At 36.4% G+C, this 22,817-nt stretch overlaps 2 protein-coding genes across 2 annotated transcripts; both read right to left on the bottom strand.

The window, feature by feature from the left end:
- On the bottom strand, nt 1-2,711 carry LOC136217285 (probable serine/threonine-protein kinase At1g01540). The gene is made up of 7 exons (XM_066003892.1): nt 2,155-2,711; nt 1,640-1,741; nt 1,380-1,502; nt 1,091-1,261; nt 603-726; nt 309-518; nt 1-60 (listed from the first exon to the last, which is right to left on the bottom strand). The coding sequence occupies exons 1-7, from the start codon at nt 2,709-2,711 to the stop codon at nt 1-3; spliced, it is 1,347 nt and encodes a 448-aa protein (XP_065859964.1).
- A 6,658-nt stretch (nt 2,712-9,369) lies between these two features.
- LOC136224765 (glutaminyl-peptide cyclotransferase) lies at nt 9,370-15,432 on the bottom strand. The gene is made up of 11 exons (XM_066013187.1): nt 14,915-15,432; nt 14,603-14,659; nt 14,355-14,390; nt 14,083-14,147; nt 12,423-12,486; nt 11,811-11,928; nt 11,431-11,528; nt 10,929-10,999; nt 10,796-10,823; nt 10,499-10,553; nt 9,370-9,746 (listed from the first exon to the last, which is right to left on the bottom strand). Exons 1-11 carry the CDS (start codon nt 15,176-15,178, stop codon nt 9,649-9,651), a joined length of 954 nt encoding a protein of 317 aa, XP_065869259.1. The 5' UTR covers nt 15,179-15,432; the 3' UTR covers nt 9,370-9,648.
- Nucleotides 15,433-22,817: the final 7,385 nt, after the last annotated feature.

The following is a 22,817-nucleotide window of genomic DNA, read 5'->3' as shown; positions in this document are numbered from 1 at the left end:
TCATCTGATTAAACTTTCTATTGAGCAATTTCGCCGAGATGAGCCTCTCCTATCAAGTTCCTGCAATATGGAAATGATATCATTATTAGGGACGAATTTACAGGGGTCACAGAGAGTCCATTGACTCCCCTCCCACCCGCACTTAGGGAGAAATAAAGAAAAGTTATAATCACGACGGACATTTCCGTCAGTATATGTTTATAACTGATTTGGTAATGGAATTTTCAACGTAAACAACCGTCGTAATACTTAGTCCCGAATTTTTAACATAATTCCGTGCATTGACCCCGAATGTTTTGTGTTCTTACATCATTTAGCAGTAAGTCACGCGGCTCAAGCATGTGAATCACGTCGCCCATTGTAGGCCGATTGTTGATATCAGGATCAACGCATCGAAAAGCTAGCAGAAGTATTCGTTTGAGCTCCTTTGAAGATGGCATTTCAGGCAATTTAGGATCTGTTACATACATGATCTTCTGATTTGCAACCATGGACTTCAACCAGTCAACCAAATACACCTGCAAATTGAGTGGTTTCATTGAATGCAAGCCAAAAACAAAACGTTTCGAACGAACAACTCGAACAATTCGGGGAATCCTTACATAGTGTTGATTGTGATCTGCTGGAAACCTTCCACTTATAATCTCCATGACGAGTATTCCGAAGCTATAAACATCAGTCTTCTCGTTCAATACCCCGTCAAGAGCATCATCTTGAGATAAATAACTGGAAAACATGAACTATTTGACATTTTCAGGACAAGTTAATGTAGTGTCATGGAACCGTTTTAGCTAAAAGCTCAAGCTGATAGTTAACGCCCAATCATAGATCTTGTATTAATCTCTGACACACCTACACACACGCAAATGCCCCTTGGGCTTGTAGCGTACACAACACAGGCTCATCCAGCCATGTGTTTTTAATTCCACACATTAATGAGATTGTCAGGACTCAAACCCTCAACCGTTTGGTCTCAGAGGCTCTGATACCATATCATGAAACCGTGCTGATAGTTAAGGTCCAATCATAGATGTTATATTAATCTGGCATATAGAACACAAGGACATTGGTCTAACAATGAGAAGCTTACCCTGATGTTCCCATCAAATGAGCTGCTACGCGATTTCTTTCGGGACTAAACAGCTTAACAATTCCGAAATCAGAGACCTTCGGATTCCATTTATGATCGAGCAATATGTTTCTCGATTTCAGATTTTGATGAACGATCTTTGGTTCGATGTCTTCGTGAAGGTAGGCCAATCTTTAGAAATTGCATCAGCATGAAATGAGTAAGAAATTTATATTGAATGAATTCAATCTTTAATTAGGAGGATTAGACAACGAACCATCTAAGAACATATTGAAAATATATAACTCACCCTTTAGCTACTCCTTGAATGATGTTCATCCGGATAGACCATGTCAGAGGGCTGAATTTCTCTCGGCATCCATGAAGCCATTGATGCAAATTTCCATTGTCTACATACTCATTCACAAGCAGTCTAATTGAAGCCACCCAAAAAATAAAATCAAATCAAAATATATGGATACATCTATAATTTTTTAAAATTATATGAATTTGTATTTACTTCATATATATATACATATACATTAAAATGATATGTAGCAGAAATGGTACCTGTAATCTCCTTCCATACAGAATCCAAGCAATTTGACTAAATTCTTGTGCCTAACATGTCCTATTGTCTCCACTTGTGCTAAAAACTCCTCAACTTGGAAACTGATAATTTGATTCAAAATTTCTTTTTTTTTTTTTTCCTCTTTTCTCCATTAAGAAAAAACATAAAGAAAAAGATAAACTACAAAATTAGTCCTATAGTTATAGGAAGAGAACAGCTTTAGACTTCGCTTATAAAACCGTGCAATGTTAAATTGATTCGGCAGGTACAATTTAGTCTTATGGTTTTTGAGACTACTCATAAAACCAATACATGAATGCTAGTGGAGCTTAGACCGCGCATACATGAAACTAAATTAAGGGAAAATAGGATTCGATTATTAGATCTTAAGTTTCCTAATATTGCACGGTTTTATAGGTGGAGTCTAAATCCGTTCTCATGTAGTAACATAGAACTAATTTTATAATTCATCCCAAAATAAAATGTACAAGACTAGAGATTTGAGAATGCAAACCATTTGCTTAGCATCATCTTCACTACAACTCTTGTAGCATCCAACAAAACACCACGATAAACAACACCATAATCGCCATTTCCAATCACATGTTCACCAGAAAATCCACTGGTAACCACATCAATATCTCTTAGTGAAAATCTATTTCCCTTCCAAGCAGCATCTGAAGCTCTTGCAGCTGATTCCAAGTTTGCAAGAATCCTACAAGGCTCAAGCGATTCATCCAAGTGAAAATGCTCCAGCTTTGGAATGTTCATCTCCACCTCCGAAAGGCGGCGAGACTGCAGGAATCTCCGGTCCAGAGATGAAGGCGCCGCGTAAACACTCCGATAATCACTGCAAGACATGGCATTTGGTAACAAGAGAAGAGGTCTGAAGGACTTGGATTTGGACTTTGATTTTTGGCGACAAAAACATATCATGGAAAGGAAAATGACGAGGAGAATAATTGCAGAGGAGATTATTGCAAAGAGTAGTAGAGTAATCCATAATTTGATGCCAAGAAAAGGTGTTTGTGTTGATAGGATTTTGGTGAGAGAGGAATCTTGGAAGGACATGATTGAATTAGAGAGAGCTGCAATTTTTGAATTCCATGGAAATGGAAAAGGAGAAGGATTTGAGGTTAAGCTAGAAGACTTAGCTTCTGTACTCCAAATCTTTGATGTCAACTAATCAGCGAAAAATTTGGATGCAATTTTGATGTAGATATCACTAAGCTTTGCACCAAATAACGGGTAAAATATGATCTCAAACTTTAAAACTAGACATATAAAATGGCTAAAATACGTCAGGACTCCGGAATTTAGCTCAAAAAACGAATGGCACCTTAAACTTTAGAAATGTCTCATTACCCTCTCAACTTGTTTAAATTAATATATTGATCTTTGAACTTGTTTAATGTCACCTTTTAACCCTTTGAACTTGATTAAAGGAATATGTGTTTCAACTTATCCAAATCTCCTTTCGTAATAATATGGGGTCAATCATACTATATTAAGCAAGTTCAGTGGACTAATAAGACATCCTTGACAATCGTTTTTTTTTCCAAGTTTAAAGACTCCTAATGTATTTAACCTGTTTGAGGGTCACTTGGTGGCCTTTACAGCCGGTCCCAAGCCCGGACAAAGGAGGAGGGTTGCGGTAGGTTTGTGGCGGCCAGCGTAAAACTTAGCCACATCTTATGACATGAACCATAATATAAATACCGTTGGGGCGTTCCCTACTCAGCGACGCGCTGCACTTCCTAGACCCGGGTGTAGTGATAAATGTGCAAGGGTTGCTAGGTCGTCGCCCCGAAGCGGCGCGCCACCCCAGGACCCGGGGGTGGTGTCAAATATGCAAGGGTTGCGGGTAAATAAGCTAGTCCACGGTAATGGTAGGGGTAGGGGTAAGGGTAGTAGGTTACGCTTTGGGACATGGAACATAGGTTCTTTGACAGGAAGATTAGCTGAAATTGTAGATGTTATGAAGAGGAGGAGAATAAATATATTATGCCTACAAGAAACCAAGTGGGTTGGAGCCAAGGCTAGAGAGATAGCTCCTTGGGGTTATAAGCTTTGGTACTCAGGAAAGGATAAGGGTAGAAATGGAGTAGGTATTCTTATTGATAGGGAGTATATTGATGAGGTAGTAGCGGTGTCTAGGAAGAGCGATAGAATTATGAGTGTTAAGCTAGTGATAGGGGATGAGGTTGTGAATGTCATTAGTGCATATGCGCCACAAATAGGATTAGATGTGTCTATAAGACAAGCTTTTTGGGATGACTTAGAGGAAGTGGTGCAACAGGTTCCTAGGGATGAAAAAATGGTACTAGTGGGTGATCTCAATGGACACGTGGGTTCTAGGCGAGATGGGTTTGAGAGTGTTCATGGAGGGTATGGTTTTGGAGATAAGAATGAAGCAGGAAATGATATTTTGGAATTCGCATCAGCCTATGACTTGAGTATCATGAACACATGGTTTATGAAGAGAACATCCCACTTAGTGACTTATCGGAGTGGCGGTAATGCGAGCCAAATTGACTTCTTCTTAGTAAGGAGTGCTTGGAGAAAGAGTTATATTGATTGTAAGGTGATCCCTGGTGAGAGTACGACAACCCAACATAGAGTAGTGGTGCTAGATTTTCGAAGTAGGAAATGTATAAGAAAACAAACACCTCAAGTAGAGACTAAGATTAAGTGGTGGAAATTGCAAGGGGAGAATCAACAAAAATTTGTGGATGAGATGACCAAAAAAGATATTTGGACTTGCAATATGGATTCAGATATAGATTCGATATGGAATAAGATGGAGCATAGTATAAGGGAAGTAGCGAAGGAAGTTCTAGGGGAATCTAAAGGTAGCATGCCACCGGGTAAGGACACATCTTGGTGGACAGAAGAAGTACGACAAGCAGTAAAGAGTAAGAGAGAATCCTATAAACTATTGGGGAAATGTAGGAGTGACGAGAACTACGAAAAATACAAAGAGGCTAAAAGGGAAGTAAAGAAGGTCATACGAGATGCTAGAGCAAAGGTGAATCGGGATCTGTATACAAGATTAGATACGAAAGAAGGGGAAAGAGACATATATAGAATTGCTCGGATGAGAGATAGGAAGACGCGAGATCTCGAAAAAGTTAAATGTGTGAAGGATGTGGACCAGAAAGTCCTAGTTGGAGATAAGGATATCAAGGAACGATGGAGGTCCTATTTTGATGACTTATTTAATGGAGATCGCCAACAAAATGTTGGAGATATAAGTATCCATCACGATATGATAAATCATGAATGCCTGCGGAGAATTCAAAAGGGTGAAGTCAAAATGGCATTAAGTAAGATGAAGTTGAAGAAAGCAGTAGGACCTGATGGTATCCCTATTGAGATTTGGAGATGTTTGGGAGAAAGAGGAATCGAATGGTTGACGACGTTATTCAACAAAATTTGGAGAAACAATAAGATGCCATCAGAATGGAGGAAAAGTACCTTAATCCCTTTGTATAAGAACAAAGGCGATGTCCAAGATTGTGCCAACTATCGGGAAATCAAATTAATGAGTCACACTATGAAACTTTGGGAGCGAGTGATTGAACAAAGGCTAAGGAGGACGGTGAAGATCTCGGAAAACCAGTTTGGCTTTATGCCGGAAAGATCAACTATGGAAGCCATCCATCTAATGAGACAATTAATGGAGCACTATCGAAATAAGAAGAAAGACTTGCATATGGTTTTCATTGACTTGGAGAAAGCATATGATAAGGTACCAAGGGAAGTACTTTGGTGGGCCTTGATAAGGAAATGCATTTCGCGGAAATATATTGACATCATAAAGGACATGTATGAGGGAGTATGCACGAGTGTACGTACTAGTGTTGGGAAGACTGAAGAGTTTCCTATTACGATTGGAGTGCATCAAGGTTCCGCACTAAGCCCATTTCTTTTTGCCATCGTTATGGATGAACTAACAAGTTCACTTCAAGATGGTATACCATGGTGCATGCTGTTTGCAGATGATATTGTGTTGGTTGATGAGACGAAAGAAGGAGTGGAGATGAAGTTGGAACTATGGAGGCAAACTCTAGAATCTAGAGGCTTTAAGTTGAGTCGAAGTAAGACAGAATATTTGGAGTGTAAGTTTAGCGGCCGTAGGAGTAGGGAGGCAGGGACAATCACCCTAGATGGGAGAGTTGTTCAGGCCTCGGATTGCTTCTGGTATTTAGGATCTATTATCCAAACGGATGGAGAAGTAGATGGAGATGTTGCTCATAGGATTAAAGCTGGTTGGTCGAAGTGGAAGAGTGCTACGGGTTTCCTTTGTGATCCCGGCATGCCTAATAGATTGAAGGAAAAATTCTACCGGACGGCAATTAGACCAGCATTGTTATATGGTACGGAGTGTTGGGCAGTGAAACACTGCCACATCCATAAGATGTCGGTGGCGGAGATGCGTATGTTGAGATGGATGTGTGGTCACACGAGAAAGGACCGGGTGCGTAATGAAATAATTAGGACAAAAGTAGGGGTCACATCTATTGAGAATAAAATGAGAGAAAACCGACTAAGGTGGTTTGGCCATGTGAGACGTAGAGCGCTTGATGCGCCGGTTAGGAGAACCGAAGAGTGACAAAGGGATGTAGTGGTGAGGGGTAGGGGAAGACCTAAGCAAACTTGGAGGAGGGTGATCGAGAGTGATATGAGTTTATTGGGAATTGAGGAAAATATGGTAGTGGATAGGACGGAGTGGAGGGAGCGAATCTGTGTCGCTGACACGACTTGATTTTCACGGTTTTATATGATGGTTCATGTTAGCCGACCCCGAATCATTTCGGGACTAAGGCTTTGTTGTTGTTGTTGTTGTTGTTGACCTCGTTGGTAAAATACACTCATATCCACTTAACAGCAATTAGGGGTATACAATGAGTTAATTTCTTATATTTGGGTTACAATCCAATCCAACCCAACCTATTAAAAGAAATAATTCATGGGTTGATTGTTAAAATCAACCCAGCCCATTAAATATTTAACTTCAATATATTGGGTTGGATTGGATTGGTTATTAATTCAAATAATTTCAAATATAAATTCATAGCTATTAATCATTTGACTAAATTAATGAACTTATAAATATTTGTACCAAATAGAACATAAATGACATCAGTCTTTGAGTTAATTTTGAAAAAAAAAATCATGTGCTTTCATGTTTGGATGGTATATTTGAGTTTTTTTGCTCCAAAATAAATGAGTTTGACACCTTTAAAATAGAACGAGATTTTTGAGATTTTTTAAGTCATTTTTTACATTTTCAGTGAATTTTTGACCCGCTTCTTTTTTCTAGAATTCCATATTTCTAGAATTTTTTGGAATTTCAGAAATTTTTGAAATTCCATATTTCTTGAATGAATTGAGAATTTAGAATTTCTAAAGTTCCGGAATTTCTAGAATTTTCGAAATTCTAGATTTTTGGAATTCCATAATTTCTTAAATTTCTTAAATTCAAATTCCAGAATTTGCAAAATTTTATAATTTCTGTAATTTCAGAATTTTTGAAATTCTAGAGTTTTTAAAATTCCAGAAATCTAAAATTCTACAAAATTTTAGAATTTTAGAATTTCTGAAATTCTAAAATATCTTTAATAAGAGACTTGGGTTTCTTCTTTATTATAATTAAAATTTCGAATCTATTTTAAAAAAGTTGATCATTTATTGGGATAAGATTCAATATATCCAAGGATTAGACACAAAAATATCTACAACGTTGATATGTATGAGAAATTTTATCCATAAAGTTGACAAGTATGACCAATTTTATTCATAACGTTGATAAGTTTGATCAATTTCATATATTATTAAAAAACACAGATATTTTATTTTTAAATTTCAATTTCAATTGCATATCAGTTGATTCTAATTTTTAATTTTCCATGTTCTTTTCGTTTTACCATTTTTCTTAATTTTTTTGTTTTACCGTTTTTTCTTGTTTTTTCATTTTTTTCGTTTTTTCGTTTTTGGCCATGTTTGGTAATTAGCTGTTAGCCGATTACTTTTTGGTTAGCTGGTTTGACTAACTGATTTGACTAGGGGATTGTGTGAACTTGTTTGGTAAAACTTAGCTGATTGCTAATAACGGTTTGTGTTAAATGATAAATAAAAACATGATAAAATATTTATTTGGGATTAAAAAGTATTAATTAGGGGTAAAATTTTCCATAAAAAGAGATAGAGCAATAAGCTAATTGAAAAGGCTCCTAAAATGAGCTTTTTCAAAATTAGATTTTTGGACCCAATAAGCTCTTTCAAACTACTCTTCACCAAACACCAATATTAAAGGTTTGATAAGTCAACTTCTAAAGGGTCTCAACTTCTAATTTTACTCCAAAAAGCTTTTTACCAAACAGGACCTTTCTCATTTTTTGTGTTTTTAAAATAAATAAAGTTTCCGTTTGCACATACTTTAAATTACAATTTGCTATTTAACACTCTTAATTTAATATATGAATTATAACAATATTTTATAATAAACTTGTTTTTAAATGGAAAATAAGAGAACAAAAAAATACATGAAAATATTTGAATAAAAATTCAATCCAACCCAACTCAATTAATCAATTCCTTACATGGTTGGATTTCAATCCAATCCATAGATAAAACCATTAGAATGAAAATATATAGACTGAATTGGGTTAGATTGGTTATATTTGATGGATTGGTTAATTTTTTTTTTTTTATATACTCGTAACTGCAATGTTGCTAATATAATGACCCCTGAATAAATGATTGTGATTTATTGACAATTTGTTTTACTTCTTGTTTGGTTAGAGCATCTCCAAGAAACTCTTAGTGCACTCTCTAAGATATATCATCTCCAACAATGCTAAAATATATCATCTCCAACAATGCTTTTTATATTCACTTCTTATCTATTATTTTATTATTAAGATTATTCTTTATTGTTATATTACCAATAGTGTGAGGAGAGAGACATATCAATAATAAATTATTAATAAAAAATGAAGTTAGGATGCACTAAGAGGTAGAGAGATGCTCTCTATTAGTGATTTGAGGAGCCACTAAGAAGCTGTTGAAGCTGATTTTTTATTCTCCCTCAAATTTTAATTTAAGAGCCAATTTAAGAGGCTGTTGGAGATACTCTTAATAACGTTTAAATTTCAACCCTCATTTTTAAGAGTCATCTTCTGAATCCTCTAAATCAAAAGAAAGTTACTTCAATATTGTCATAACCTATGATAAAATTAAGATCATCAACCCTGGATGACCTAGCCGGGATTCGGAATCGACCTCAGGATATACATACGCTTCTAGCGGCTAAAATCTCGTGTCATTACACTTCTAGTAGCTAAAATCTCGTGCCATTACACTTCTAGTAGCTCTTGTACCATGAATGTTGCAGCGCAACCTGTCCACGGAGCAGTGCGGGCGTGCAATTACCTAGGCATGCACTCCCAGCAGCTAACCTCTCTTGTTCTGTAAATGTGCCTGTGGCAGTCTAGCCTCTTGACAGAGCGGAGCTGACCATGCGAAAGCATGGGGATTTACTTAGGCATGCAGTCCCGAGGCGGGATTCACTTAGGCATGCAGTCCCGAGGCGGTTATGAGGTTGACGTAGCTGCATTCAAATGCTACTGGGAAGCAATCGCAAATGTTCATAAATGAATTAAGCAACACTGAAACATCCGAGCAATGAAATTGCCAACATTGCTAAATGCAACAAAAAAACATATATTAAAAAAAGTCCAACTAACACTGCCAATTAGCCGATTTGTTACTATTTTCAGTTTACTGCAGATACATAGTTTCACGTTTAACCAAAATGGTGTCACTGAAATCTAGACTGAGCAGATTCACTAAAAAATTTAAGATCAAAATCAGGCCAACAAATCCCTATTTCATAAGAATTGAGTGTGAAAAAAAATCTTCTCTGTGAGTCGGGCAACTTTACAAGAACATCTGTATCATGTAGGAGTGACATATCAATATCTTCAGGGGTATCTATAGCTGATTATGGTACGCAAAGCTGCTTGATTGCTCCATTATTAACACGTTTCTTCATTGGATGCAATTGGATTTCATAAAGCTTTGGCCAGAGTTTTCCAGTCACTGACAACAAGTATAGCAGCAAACAGTTATAACTTAAAATTCATATCCCAAATGCGGCAACAAGTGTGAGCTTGTTCTACCATATAATACTACGAACTTTACATATCACACGTTTCTAACTTCCCACAAATCAGGCACCCAATAATAAAAGTAGTCAAATTTTTAAGAGGAAAATGATAAAGCAGACATGTTGATGCTGCCAACAGGGAAGATGTTAGTCGTATCCGCAGAGAGTTGAATGGCTGGGTTGCTCTAACTCTGTAGTGAATTTCATGTCAATTCTAAGCTGTTTGATTAGATGGATACAAAAGTTTATTTTTTCCTTTTTTGGAATGAAACAAAGACATTCTCAGATCAGCAGTATAAAACCAAGATATGAATGTTGAAAGTGCATAGTAATGCTAGTAAATCAGGGACATGGTTAGTTCAAAAAATATTTTAGTAACAACTTGCCTGAACAAAAGCACTGGTTTTTGGCGCCAAGTATCGAATGGCAGAAAATAAACGAGTAATAGCTATATCATGAAGTGAATTTAGTGGATGGATAGCTTTTAAACAAGAATCATGCACCCTATTGATAGTTAAAAAATATATATTCTAGTTTGATTGCTCCATGATCCACTTGGAACTTACATATTCTATCAAAAACTCGAAATTCATTCAATATAAAATCTCCAGATTAATAATGCCAATCAAATTGCATAAAAAGAAGACCATGTTTTTGGCATGGTGATATAAATGTAGCAGCTTACCGTAAAGACGCTTGTCCTTGCTATCCCATGCAATACCATTTAAAACATCAATACCCTAGAAAAAAACAGTAAATACGTGAGATAGGGAAGAAAATAATTACTCTTCGTATAACCATAGTCCTCTGAAAATGAAAAGAACTGCAGAAAGGAAGGACAAGAATGTGAAGAAAAATGCAGAAAATAAATGGTTAAGCATATTTACACTCTACCACCCAACTTAGAAGAGTGTATATTAAATCACAAACTACGATTGCATATGAAACTGTCATTTTTCTCAGTGCGGATATGTTATCTTACCCTATGCCCAGCACCTAGCAATCCCTTCCTGTAGAAGCCAAAATTTAAAAAAAAAAAAGGGTGATTCCGTGCAACTCTTGATCAACTTAAATAGAGAATCAATACTCTCATGGATCAAATAAGAGAAAAACACCTTAATTCTTCAAGAAGAATCCACCCCAGTAAAGTGCCATCTTTGGGTGAAATCCGAGCAATGCAATCAGTCTGCAAAATGTAGATACAAACTGATTACTAATGTGAGTCCAAGGTCCCAAACCAACTAGATAAATTGGGAAGTTTTTACATTTGTGGTGAAGACTTAGTAGTCGTATCTTTCCTTTACCAAGGTTGGGAATATTAGAGAGAGGGGCAGCTAAACTTTAAAAGTGTAAAGCATGGCACAACTAAAATATTATCAATGTGGGGCGCTTAAAATTAGGATTAGAAAATTATAAAATCTTGCAGCGCATCAATTTGTTTCTGCTCATCACTCTAGCCAAACATACCCCTCGAGACAGGTACTAATTCTCTTTGCACATAATAATAGCTTCCAGAAACACTTACTATGTCAATGCCTTGGCTCAAATGCATTGAAGTACCTACTATTAACAACCTCAGGAAAAGCATCAAAGAGTCCAATGCAGATGAAAAATTACCTGCCAAACGTTAGCCCACACTTCACCGTTTACATACTCTAGTTCATTAAGGTAGCGTACTTCATGATTACCGTATTTGACAACGTGTTTTCTTATCACTGCGATAAATATATGGCAACATTAAACAAAACCATACAGGAAATTAACACAATCAAATGACATAATAATGAAAATCAATTAGGAGAACCATATTAAATATGAATATTATCCAACAGAAGGTGAGAAAGATGATGCAGCAATTATTTAATGCATTAACCAAGTGTCAATAGCATCAGGAAGAAATAAGATCACAAAGTAAGACTTAAAGAATAAGAATATCTTCAAAGAGTTAAACTGCAGCTGGGATGAAATTTAGAAAATTGTCATATACCAGAAGATACCTTTCAGTGTTCGCTTGTCAAGCAGATATAATGTTGAAGTTCCATCGCTCCCAAACAAAACTTTTCCATCAGTGGCCAGTCCCCATCCATCATGCATCTGATGAGTGAATTTCTTAATCTGCTCCAATTTGAAAGAGTAAAATTACTAACAATCTGAAACCAATAAATTTTTGCAATGCTGATAGAAGATACATCTCAAATAGAAAACATAAATAACATACACGAACATCTAAATTGCCTATATTTAACAAAGGATGGATATAAAAGGGCGGCCCGGTCGCACTACGCGTCCCCGCTGAGCGAGGGTCCGGGGAGGGGTCCCAGCACAAGGGTGTACTGGGGGCAAGCCTTCCCCTGCCAATTTATTTGGCAAGAGGCTGCTCCTAAGACTCGAACCCGTGACCTCTTGGTCACACGACAACAACGTTTACCGTTTTGGTAAGAGTCGGAAACCACGGTCACTATTGAGAAAGGGGTTACTTATTATACGATATAACCATAGGAATATAGCAATATAAAATCATTAGAAGTGCCAAAAATGAAAAATAAATAACAGCATATTAATATATATACAAGCATACACAGTTAGAAGAAAATTGACAAGGCACAAACTTTGCGTAAATTACGTCGGTCATAAATGAAACCAGTTTTCGTCAACCAAGTTACTTGAAAGAGCCTACAAAAGAATATAAAGAATACTATATCAACAAAGTATTTTTGAGCACTTGTGCAGCTGCATATATAAAATCAACAATGACAACAATAAAGCATACAACTAATCAGCAGCTATAAATGCACATCAACGCATTTGAAGAAAAAATTTCAATACAAAGCCTACATTCTGATGAGGTTGTTTGGAATCTCATAGATTTCAACTTTTAACAGCAGAAGAGATATGAATCCTGTGACTATTTGAAATGAACTTTCTCAAACATATAAAAAGGGCGGCCCGGTGCACTACACGTCCCCGCTGAGCGAGGGTCCGGGGAGGGGTCCCACCACAAGGGTGTACCGGGGGCAAGCCTTCCCCTGCCAATTTATTTGGCAAGAGGCCGTTTACGGTTGCGCCAAGGCTCGCCATCAAACATATATAAGCAAAAAAAGAAAAAAAAAAAAGGGCGGCCCGGTCGCACTACGCGTCCCCGCTGAGCGAGGGTCCGGGGAGGGGTCCCACCACAAGGGTGTACTGGGGGCAAGCCTTCCCCTGCCAATTTATTTGGCAAGAGGCCCAAACATATATAAGCAAAAAAATAAATAAATAAATAAATAAACTTCTTGGCTATCATCACTTAAATGTTTTCTTTCTCTTTCCCAGTAGTACATTGATTGTTATTTCTTGCTTAAACCATGTAATTCTTCCAAATTTAAAGCATTAGCCAGTAAACCAACTCCAGATATCCAAATATTAGGACTCAGGAAGGAATTACATCCAGACATGCATGCTTAAGACATTATCCAATGATGGAGAAGAAACAATTGAAAGCCGTAACTTCTGTTATCTTGAGAAAAATGATACACGAGAAAAGAGAAGCATCCCTCCATCCATCCTTTACCCAAAAACTGAGCAGAGAGTTTAAGAAAATAAACTCCCAACAAAAATTATGAATAATGACTCTCTTCAACCCCTCTAATTTCCATTCAATTAAAAACCATAACCTACTTACTAAATTTGACCTTATTTTTCAACTCCTTCAAATTTAACCCTTTATTTAATTAGTTGCCACTGACCAAGCCATGTGACATTGAATTTTTTCCTCGTCTTTCCAAGTTCTAATCAGTCAAGCAGATTAGCGAATTAGGTTCTTTCCTCTCAAGCAATTTTCCGACATAGTTCATCACTGAATGAAGGACCAAAGTGAAAAGTTGACCAAGAAGCAAGTACACTACTTGAGTGCATTTATTGGAGAATGAAGCAGGTGCAATGTTTATTTGACAGATATTTTGCATTGCAGCAATTTACAGCATTTAGAAACTGAAACTCACTCTTTGAATACAGTATCCCTTGATGAACCTAAAAAGGAAGCAGATACAACCAGTGGAGCAACATAACCCTAGGTCCTAGCAGCTAATGGATTTCCTGTATTTAACTCGCAGAAAACCAAGATCTTACACTAAAATCTAAGATAGAAATATACAAAACTGACATTGATTTAAACAATCAATCATCTCAAAACCTGGTTACCATAATGATAAATCTACAAAAACTATTCAAGGATGTGAAAAATGTCAAAATCAAACATGACAAGCTCCAAAATGCAAGCAAGTCAAAAACCTTTCGCCTAGAAGTGTTAATCCTTCACCAAAGTCAGATCCGTCCATCTCTTGAAGAGCCTCAACCTATACATAAGAAACATAACAGAAGCCTTTAATTGAATATTTAGTCTGTTGCATTGCTAAAACTTCAGAATTGGTCCACTGATTAAAAAAAGTAATGATCAATTCACACAGCCACATAGCTGACTCCAGATAAATGAAACATAACCGCAAACATATATTTCAAAAGCAAATGGTCAACAAAAGAATTTGAATGCTAGAAACACGTACCTTCCCAGACTGAAGAGCAACTCTCCGCACTGATGACTGAAATAACAAAGCAAAGTAGAAAATTAATAATGAATAACATGAGGCACAATATAAATGCAAAGAGAACTTCTACCATTCTACCATACTCCTGGAGTGATACGCTAGACCAATCAGGAAGGGGATGCATATCAATTCATGGGAGAATTAGTGTTAAGAAATAAATGAGTACAAGTGAGAATGCTAAATAGTTAAAGAGAAAGTAAACCCACCTGGCCATAAAGACCCGTAGACTCAAATATAGTATCATTTCCCGCAAATACAAGACCCTGAAAGCAATTTCCACAGTATAATCACAAAAATTAAAGAAGGTAATCCGCACACAAGGAAACTTTAGTCAATACTGCTTATTAGAGATTTCAGTTAAAGAAAATTGAACTCAAAACAAACAAAACACGAAACTAGCAAATCACCATTATAAAGATTTTCATTGTACTAGATTTGAAATTTTAGCAAACAGGTCATATGCAAGCCAAAATCACCCATATATAGAACAAAATTGAGATCCAAGAAGAAAAAGTTACCTGAGTGAAAGCTTGAGGGTCGTGAGGGAACTCATTGAGCACTTGAATCGAATAGAATTGAGGGGATTCATCAGCAGGGCTAAAGTTGCCCCGCATAATCAATGAAATGCCGAAGAGAGCAATTACACCGAATATCATAACTGATAAAACAAATAGGTGAACTTTTTTGCGAGTGAAATTATAAGTTTGAGAAGATTGCATCGCAGTGTCAGGTTTTGAGATTGATAGCTTGCTGGATCTCCTCTTAACCTGTTTGATACCCATAAAATGGTGAGTTAGAGCAGAAGACGAAAAGATTTATGAACCGAAATTGAACTGCTTTGTTTGGTTGGTCATCTAATTTTTTTGACTGAGACACAAAGCTTGGATCTGATGCACTATATCTTCAAACGCAAAAGGTGTAACCACAGCGTGCAGTTTTCTCGACGGGCGAAATCGTCAACGGACACCCCGGAGAGACTCTGACAGACTACTGTACGACTGACGATTATATTTCTATGGATAACTTACACTCACCATCCCTAAACTTTAATGTTTTGACATAACAATCTCTGAATTTTAAATTACGACATCAGAGTATTAATTAATGGCATAAGGTGTAAAAATATCTCAACGTTTATAGCTAGGAGCAATTTTTGGTAGTCACGAACAATTTTACTTCTAATATTGACAAACTGTGTCAATTTCAGATATTATTATAAAATACATATATTATATTTCTTATTTTGCACCAATCGCATATCATTTGATTCTAAAAAAATCATATTTTTTATGATTTAATAATAAAATTAGATATTAATATTTATAAATTCGGTGAAATATTTGAATTTTTTTGCCCAACTCGTACAAAAGATAGTACATTAAATTTTTTCATGTCTAAATCATATGTTTGTGGTCTGTTGTTGACAAGTGATAAAGTTACGCACATGTGAAGTGTAGATCACAATATTCATGATTAGGAAGATAGTTTGATGAATTATTTTTCAAATTGATCCTAATTTATCAACTTTATAGGTAAAATTACTCTTTACTGCTAACTTTAAGAGTAAAATTATATCATTTTAGACGTTAGGAATAAACTTGCTTCTAGCTATAAACATTAGGTATTTTTTTTTGCACATTATCTCATTAATTAAATAAAATGTGTTAAAAAACTTAACGAAATTATAATCTTGGTAAATTCAAATGAATCATTGATATTTTTTCATATTATTCTAGTTAAATATCTTTTACAAAAAAAAAATTGATTCTCTGGTGAGGGTATCTCATTTCCCACACCAAGCCAATTATGAGAGGGAGCTCACACGGCGTGTCATCTTAGCCACGCATCGTGTGAGCAAGCTGGTGAAAGGAGGAATGCACAGATAAGGAACCACGCGGCGTGTCAGACTGGCAAACATCGTGTGGCTAGTTTGCTGGAGCTCCTGAACTTTTCAGCATAATCCACATAATGCGTCATATCAGCCAGACATCGTGTAGGACATATGAATATCAGCCAAAGAGAAGAAAAGCGAGGGTTTACGTAACTCGTCCAAAGAATTTCCACATGGCGTGTGGGATAGGTCACACATCGTGTGACCTTACTTAACGGCCAAAGGAGACAGTTCTACCACAATCCTACTCCAATGTATTCACTGTTTTACCACTAAGTATTTACTCTTCTGCCATTTGAGCTTATTTAATGTTTTGCCCTTAGTTTATTTCCTCCCATTTTTCCCATATATTGTAGTATGAGCTTGTAAGGCTAGTAACAGCTTTTATTAGGGTCATGACCTTACCATTCCACACATTATATCCTTGTTTTTTTTTTTAGTTTTGAAGATACTGTGGATTCCACAATGATAATTTTGATGAGGACCTACAAACTGAGATTGCAAACATTGAGAAAGTCATTATAGTTGATAAAGAAAATACAGCAGAGGCGTCTATAGATTTTTTTCTTGCATTTATGTTGAAATCAACCTATCTTTTTTTCTTGTGGCACAATTCTGGATTCAGGATGTCTGCTTCCACATAGAATATAAGGGCTTGCATGTGGTGTTACGTCTATGTCCTTAATTATTAGTCATTATACCACAATATTAAAGTATATCATAGTTTTTAGATAATTGATGAATTAATTAGGTAGTTTGGATATAGTTTGAAATCTAATTTTGTATCTTTAAGTGTAAAATTAAAGGTTCAGGGTAAGTTTTAAAGAAAGTAAGATTTGGAAGGATCAAAATGGATATTTTTTCTTATTGGGAAGAAAAATTTCATTTAGTCAGTAACTGGTCAAGTGAAAACCATCGTACAATTAATACTGTATTTTCGTGGTTGCATTAGAAGCCACATTCCACAAATGATCTTCTCCTTTTTCTCCTTCATGCATTCAAATTTGTCCAGCTTCAATGATTCTTTGAATTCCGGAGTTTGAACGGTCTGATCAAATCAGAATTTTTACAACAGCTTTTAGACATATAAATGCAAGTTCTTCACGGTGGTGATCGTAGTCAGATGTCTCTAACATAGGTTCGAGCTAGGCAGATTGTGGACAAGAAATTGAGCTCCTATTGTATTGTTCTTCTTTTCTTTGCAAGATTAAGTAACTATCAACTACCCTCTTAAATTTTTTATGTACATATATGCATATATAACTCTATGGTTTCCACAAATTGAATTTTCAATTTCGTTAGGGGTTTTACCGTGCATTTTATTAATTGGGGTTTTATGATTTAGTTTTTGGGTAAATTACACCCATGGTCATTGAACTATACCAATTTTTATATTGTGGCCACTGAATTTTAATTCTTCCCGATATGGTCATTGAACTTTATATTTTGTTACACTGGTGGCCACTGTGGTTGTTGATCATCATTTGTGACCTTTGACTCTCATTTTTTACTTGTTCTCTCTCTCCTTTCCCCTACTAAAACCTAAAATACCCATGTTACCCTTCCTTCTCCATCTTCTCTTTCTTTCACTCCCTTTAACTCTCATTTCTCTCTCTAACACCATTAAAGTCATGGAATGGGGTGTAAGGTTGAAGATTGCTATAGGTTTGTGTATTTTGATGAAAATAGCTATAAGAAAACTTTTAAAAGGGAGCAGTAAACATTGACCCTTTGATGCCATTACATAATACAACTGATGAAAGTAAAAAGCTCAGTTTAGTGGCTACTGCAGCAGATTCAAAGAAAGGAGAGAAAGAGCAGACGGAGAAGGGAGTAAAAATACAAGGAAACGAAAGAGTTTTCAGGTTAAGTTCTTCCGTTCTGATCTGAATTTTTTTAATTTAGTTTCTGTAAAGTATAACATTGTAAATCATAGAATAGGCAGGGGCTTTTATGTAAACTACTTCAATTCAGTTAGTTACAAATTAGTTGCGATTGTGACTATATAAACGCAACTGATTCGCTGGATTAAGCAAGTCGTCTTCTTCTTCCTTCGACTCTGTAATTGTACAACTCTTTCTCATTCTCCATTAATGAATTCTCCTTTTATATTCTTTTCATCTATGATTCTTTATATGTTGACATGGTATCAGAGCATTTAATTTTTCGCATCTAGATTTTTTATCTCTTATGAGATTCGATTTCATTGTTGAAATTTCAATCGTTATTTCTTCTTTCTATTTCTCTCGATCCCAATTTTCTTGTGAAAATTCATCAATGGTGCAACGAGTTACAGAGACTAGTCCGTATTATATACATCCAAACGAGAATCCTTCGCTTGTTCTGGTGTCTCCAGTGCTCACTGCAGCGAATTATCATACATGGTCGAGGAGCATGAAAATGGCGCTTTTATCCAAGAACAAGCTGGATTTCGTTGATGGAACCATAGATAAGCCTAATTCTACAGAGTCTTTGTATCATTTCTGGAAAAGATGCAATAACCTCATCTTATCTTGGTTCGTGCACTCAGTTTCGCCCAATATTGCACATGGGATCATAGGTCAAGAATCAGCCAAGTTCGTTTGGGATAATCTTCGAGAAAGGTTTTCACAGGGTGATGCTTTTCGTTTAGCAGATCTTCAGGGTGAGATTTACAATGCGCATCAAGAATCCTCTAATGCGCATCAAGAATCCTCTAGCAATTCTGCCTTCACAACAAAACAGTTGCAGCATCTTGCTCAAATGTTCAACAATACCAAGTTTTTCAACGATAACTCTGTAAGTTCTTGCACTATGCACTCTGTTACTTGTGCAGCTATGCCGTCTCAGACAGGTACACAATTCAATTCTCTATCTTTACATAATATTTGGTTGCTTGACACTGATGCAAGCACACATGTGACATGTAGTTTAGATTATTTCAGCACTTACAAACCAGTGTCTAATTGGGTTGTGACATTGCCTAACAAATGCCAAATTAAGGCTACTCATATTGGGGATATCCATTTTAGTCCTGAGTTTATTCTTACTGATGTTCTATATGTCCCTGAATTCACTTATAATCTTATTTCTGTGGCAAAATTAACATCAAATATGCATTATGATTTGTTATTTTCTGCTCATGAATGTGTTATTCAGGACATAAAGAACAAGAAAAGGATTGGTTTAGCTAGAGTGCAACAAGGATTGTATCAACTAGTTGAACCAGTCTTTAATCTTTCAATCAATTCTATAACTCATTGTAATAAAGAAGAATTGTGGCACTTTCGTCTAGGACATCTTTCTAATACTTGTATGCAAATCTTGAATAAACAGTTTCCTGATATAGTTGTACCTACAGATTTTGTGTGTGACATATGCCATTTTACAAGACAGAAAAGGTTATCATTTCCTATTTCAGTTACTAAGTCTAAAGCATGTTTTGACCTTGTTCACATGGACATTTGGGGTCCTACTTCTACTTATGTGAATGGAGAAAGATACTCTTACCATTGTTGATGCTTTTAGCAGATTCACATGGGGTATAATGCTCAAACATAAGTCTAATGTTTCTGATATGGTTAAGAGTTTTGTTATTATGGTTTCTACTCAGTTTGATAAGCACATTAAGGTCATTAGGACTGATAATGGTCCTGAGTTTAAACTCACTACTTTTTATCAGAAGAAGGGTATTCTTCATCAGACATCTTGTGTTGAGACACCTCAACAAAATGGTCTGGTGGAGAGAAAACACCAGCATATCCTTAATGTGGCCAGGTCCCTGAAATTCCAGAGTAGTTTACCTAATCAATATTGGACATTCTTTATAGGCCATGCTATTTACCTCATCGATAGACTTCCTACTCCTGTTCTGGATTCTAAAACCCCATATCAGATCCTCTTTGATCATAAACCAGACTATTCTGTCTTAAAACCCTTTGGTTCTTTTGTTTTGCTAATAGTTTATTAAGAGATAGGACCAAGTTTGACACAAGAGCTATGAAAGGTATCTTTTTGGGGTTTCATAGTGGTCAGGAGAGTTACAGGGTTCTTTTACTTCACAATTTTGAAATCATTGTTTCCTGGAATGTTGTTTTTTATGAAACTGTGTTTCCATACTCTAATCCTGCTGATATTGAAGACATTACCATATCTAATACTTCTCATGTTTCACAAAAATCCAATGAGTCCTCACATCAAAATTTGGACCAAGTTGATGATAATGATCATTCTGTTAGGAGATCTCAAAGGATCACCAAACAGCCTGCTTACCTGCAACAATATCAATGTGCATTATTAAATTCACATAAGTCCTTACCATGTACTATAGGAGTTGTTCATCCCATTAATAATGTTTTATCATACTCTAACTTGTCTGCCAAACAGTAGAATTTTTCCTTTTTTTTACATTCCACACAGGAACCAAAGAACTATAAGGAGGCATGTGGTCATCCTGAATGGGAACAAGCCATTCAAACAGAACTTGAAGCCTTGAATAAGAATGAGACATGGGAGATATACTCTCTTCCTCCTGGTAAAACAAAGATAGGGTGCAGATACACATTCAAAACCAAGTTGCACAGTGACGGCACCATAGAGAGACACAAAGCAAGGCTCGTAGCCAAGGGCTACACTCAAACTAACGGCGTTGACTATCTAGAAACTTTTTCTCCAGTCGCAAAAATTACAACCATAAGAGTGCTTTTAGCTCTAGCAGCCATATATAATTGGAAGCTAGAACAGCTTGATATCAACAATGCCTTCCTGCATGGAGACCTACAGGAAGAAATATACATGGACTTACCACCAGGAATGAAGACCAACATTCCTAACCCAGCTTGCAGACTGAAGAAATCCCTTTATGGGCTTAAACAAGCCAGCAGACAGTGGAACAGCAAACTCACCTCCTCTCTCATCAAATTTGGCTTTACTCAAGCAACTTCAGATCCTTCTTTGTTCACGAAATCAACACCAGACAGCTTTATAGCTCTTGCAGTTTACGTTGATGACATCATCTTAGCCAGTAACAACACCACTTCAATTCAGCAAGTTAAAGATTACCTTCATGCCACCTTCACAATCAAAGACCTTGGCACCTTGAAGTTTATCCTAGGTCTTGAAATCTCTAGAAATGCATCAGGCATCTTGTTGTATCAAAGAAAATACACCCTTGATCTTCTAGCTGCTTATGGTTTCCTTGAATCCAAACCTTGTAACACTCCATACAACATGCAGGAAGATCTATCTACTTCAGGCACTCCATTAGAAGACATCACATCTTATAGGCAACTTATAGGCAAGCTTCTCTACTTGACTAATACAAGGCCTGACATTGCATTTGCAGTCCAACAATTGTCCCAACATCTTCATCAACCAACAGATAAGCACTTGAATGTAGCCCATAGAATCTTAAGATATCTTAAACTGCATCCGGCTCAAGGCATCTTTTTCTCTGCAACGTCTTCCATCCAACTCAAAGGCTTTACTGATAGTGATTGGGCCAACTGCAAAGAGACAAGAAGGTTTATCACTGGATACAACATCTTCCTGGGTGATTCTCTCATATCTTGGAAATCCAAGAAGCAAAACACCATAAGCAGATCTTCTACTGAAAGTGAGTACAGGGCCATGGCATCTACCACATGTGAGCTGCAATGGTTACTATTTCTTCTTCAAGATTTACATATCCCACATCCCCAGTCAACTCTCCTTTTTTGTGACTGTCGCACCCTGGCTTCCGGTTTTTACACACGTCGGGGTGCGTGGCCGGCTCGATCTGCCTTTCTCGTGTTTTAAGGTTTCGAGTCGCCACCAATCATCACTTGGGAATACATGTGCGGGCGTGATTGGTCGCCCTATCTGTTTGGATTGACTCTGTATGGTTTGGTTTTGGTAAGGACGATCTTCGGAGAGATTCAAAGTTCGTTTTTCCGGTTACGTGTAGGGAAGAGATATGATCTCACCCTACCCCGCCCGACGTATCGGTACTATTGTGATATTACGTGTTTGCTATTTGCTTTGCTTTGAATTGTCGATATAAACCAGACACTCATGGATTTTGGGCATTGGGTTTAGTATTGAATTCTAATGACGTTTTCACATCGATTAGAATTAGCTTGGTTTATGAATTCGAATGACGTTTTCACATCAATCTGAATTAATTTAGTTATGAATTCGGATGATGTTTTCACATCGATTCGAATTAATATGGTTATGAATTCGAATGACGTTTTCACATCGATTCGAATTAATTTGGTTTTGAGTTCGAATGACGTTTTCACATCAATTCAAATTAATTTGGTTATCTTTTATTGACATTTCGAATTGAAGTAATTTTGTTTCAAATTACGCATATAACATACACGTAATCGTATTTTATTGAATTAAAATTCAATTTTATTTCAAGTATACATTTTATAATTTCAAATGACGTTTCCACATCAATTTGAATCTAGTTGGATTTATTAAAATTCGAAATAACATCTCGAACCGTTTTATTTGCGTATATCACATATACACGATGCATTTATATTCTATTTAATTTAACGGAT

The sequence above is a fragment of the Euphorbia lathyris genome, chromosome 1 (genome assembly GCF_963576675.1).
Source record: "Euphorbia lathyris chromosome 1, ddEupLath1.1, whole genome shotgun sequence".
Taxonomy (NCBI): domain Eukaryota; kingdom Viridiplantae; phylum Streptophyta; class Magnoliopsida; order Malpighiales; family Euphorbiaceae; genus Euphorbia; species Euphorbia lathyris.
This window is presented reverse-complemented; position numbering and strand designations above follow the sequence as displayed.

Excerpts from the sequence above, each read along its gene's own strand:
- LOC136217285 (XM_066003892.1), bottom strand. The coding sequence starts at position 2,711 with ATGTCCTTCCAAGATTCCTCTCTCACCAAAATCCTATCAACACAAACA. Across the intron at positions 1,742-2,154 it reads AAGATGATGCTAAGCAAATG|TTTCCAAGTTGAGGAGTTTT; the intron begins GTTTGCATTCTC and ends TCAAATTATCAG. Across the intron at positions 61-308 it reads GTGACTTACTGCTAAATGAT|GAACTTGATAGGAGAGGCTC; the intron begins GTAAGAACACAA and ends TCCATATTGCAG.
- LOC136224765 (XM_066013187.1), bottom strand. The coding sequence starts at position 15,178 with ATGGGTATCAAACAGGTTAAGAGGAGATCCAGCAAGCTATCAATCTCA. Across the intron at positions 14,391-14,602 it reads CTACGGGTCTTTATGGCCAG|TCATCAGTGCGGAGAGTTGC; the intron begins GTGGGTTTACTT and ends TTGTTATTTCAG. Across the intron at positions 10,554-10,795 it reads TGCTAGGTGCTGGGCATAGG|GGTATTGATGTTTTAAATGG; the intron begins GTAAGATAACAT and ends GTTTTTTTCTAG.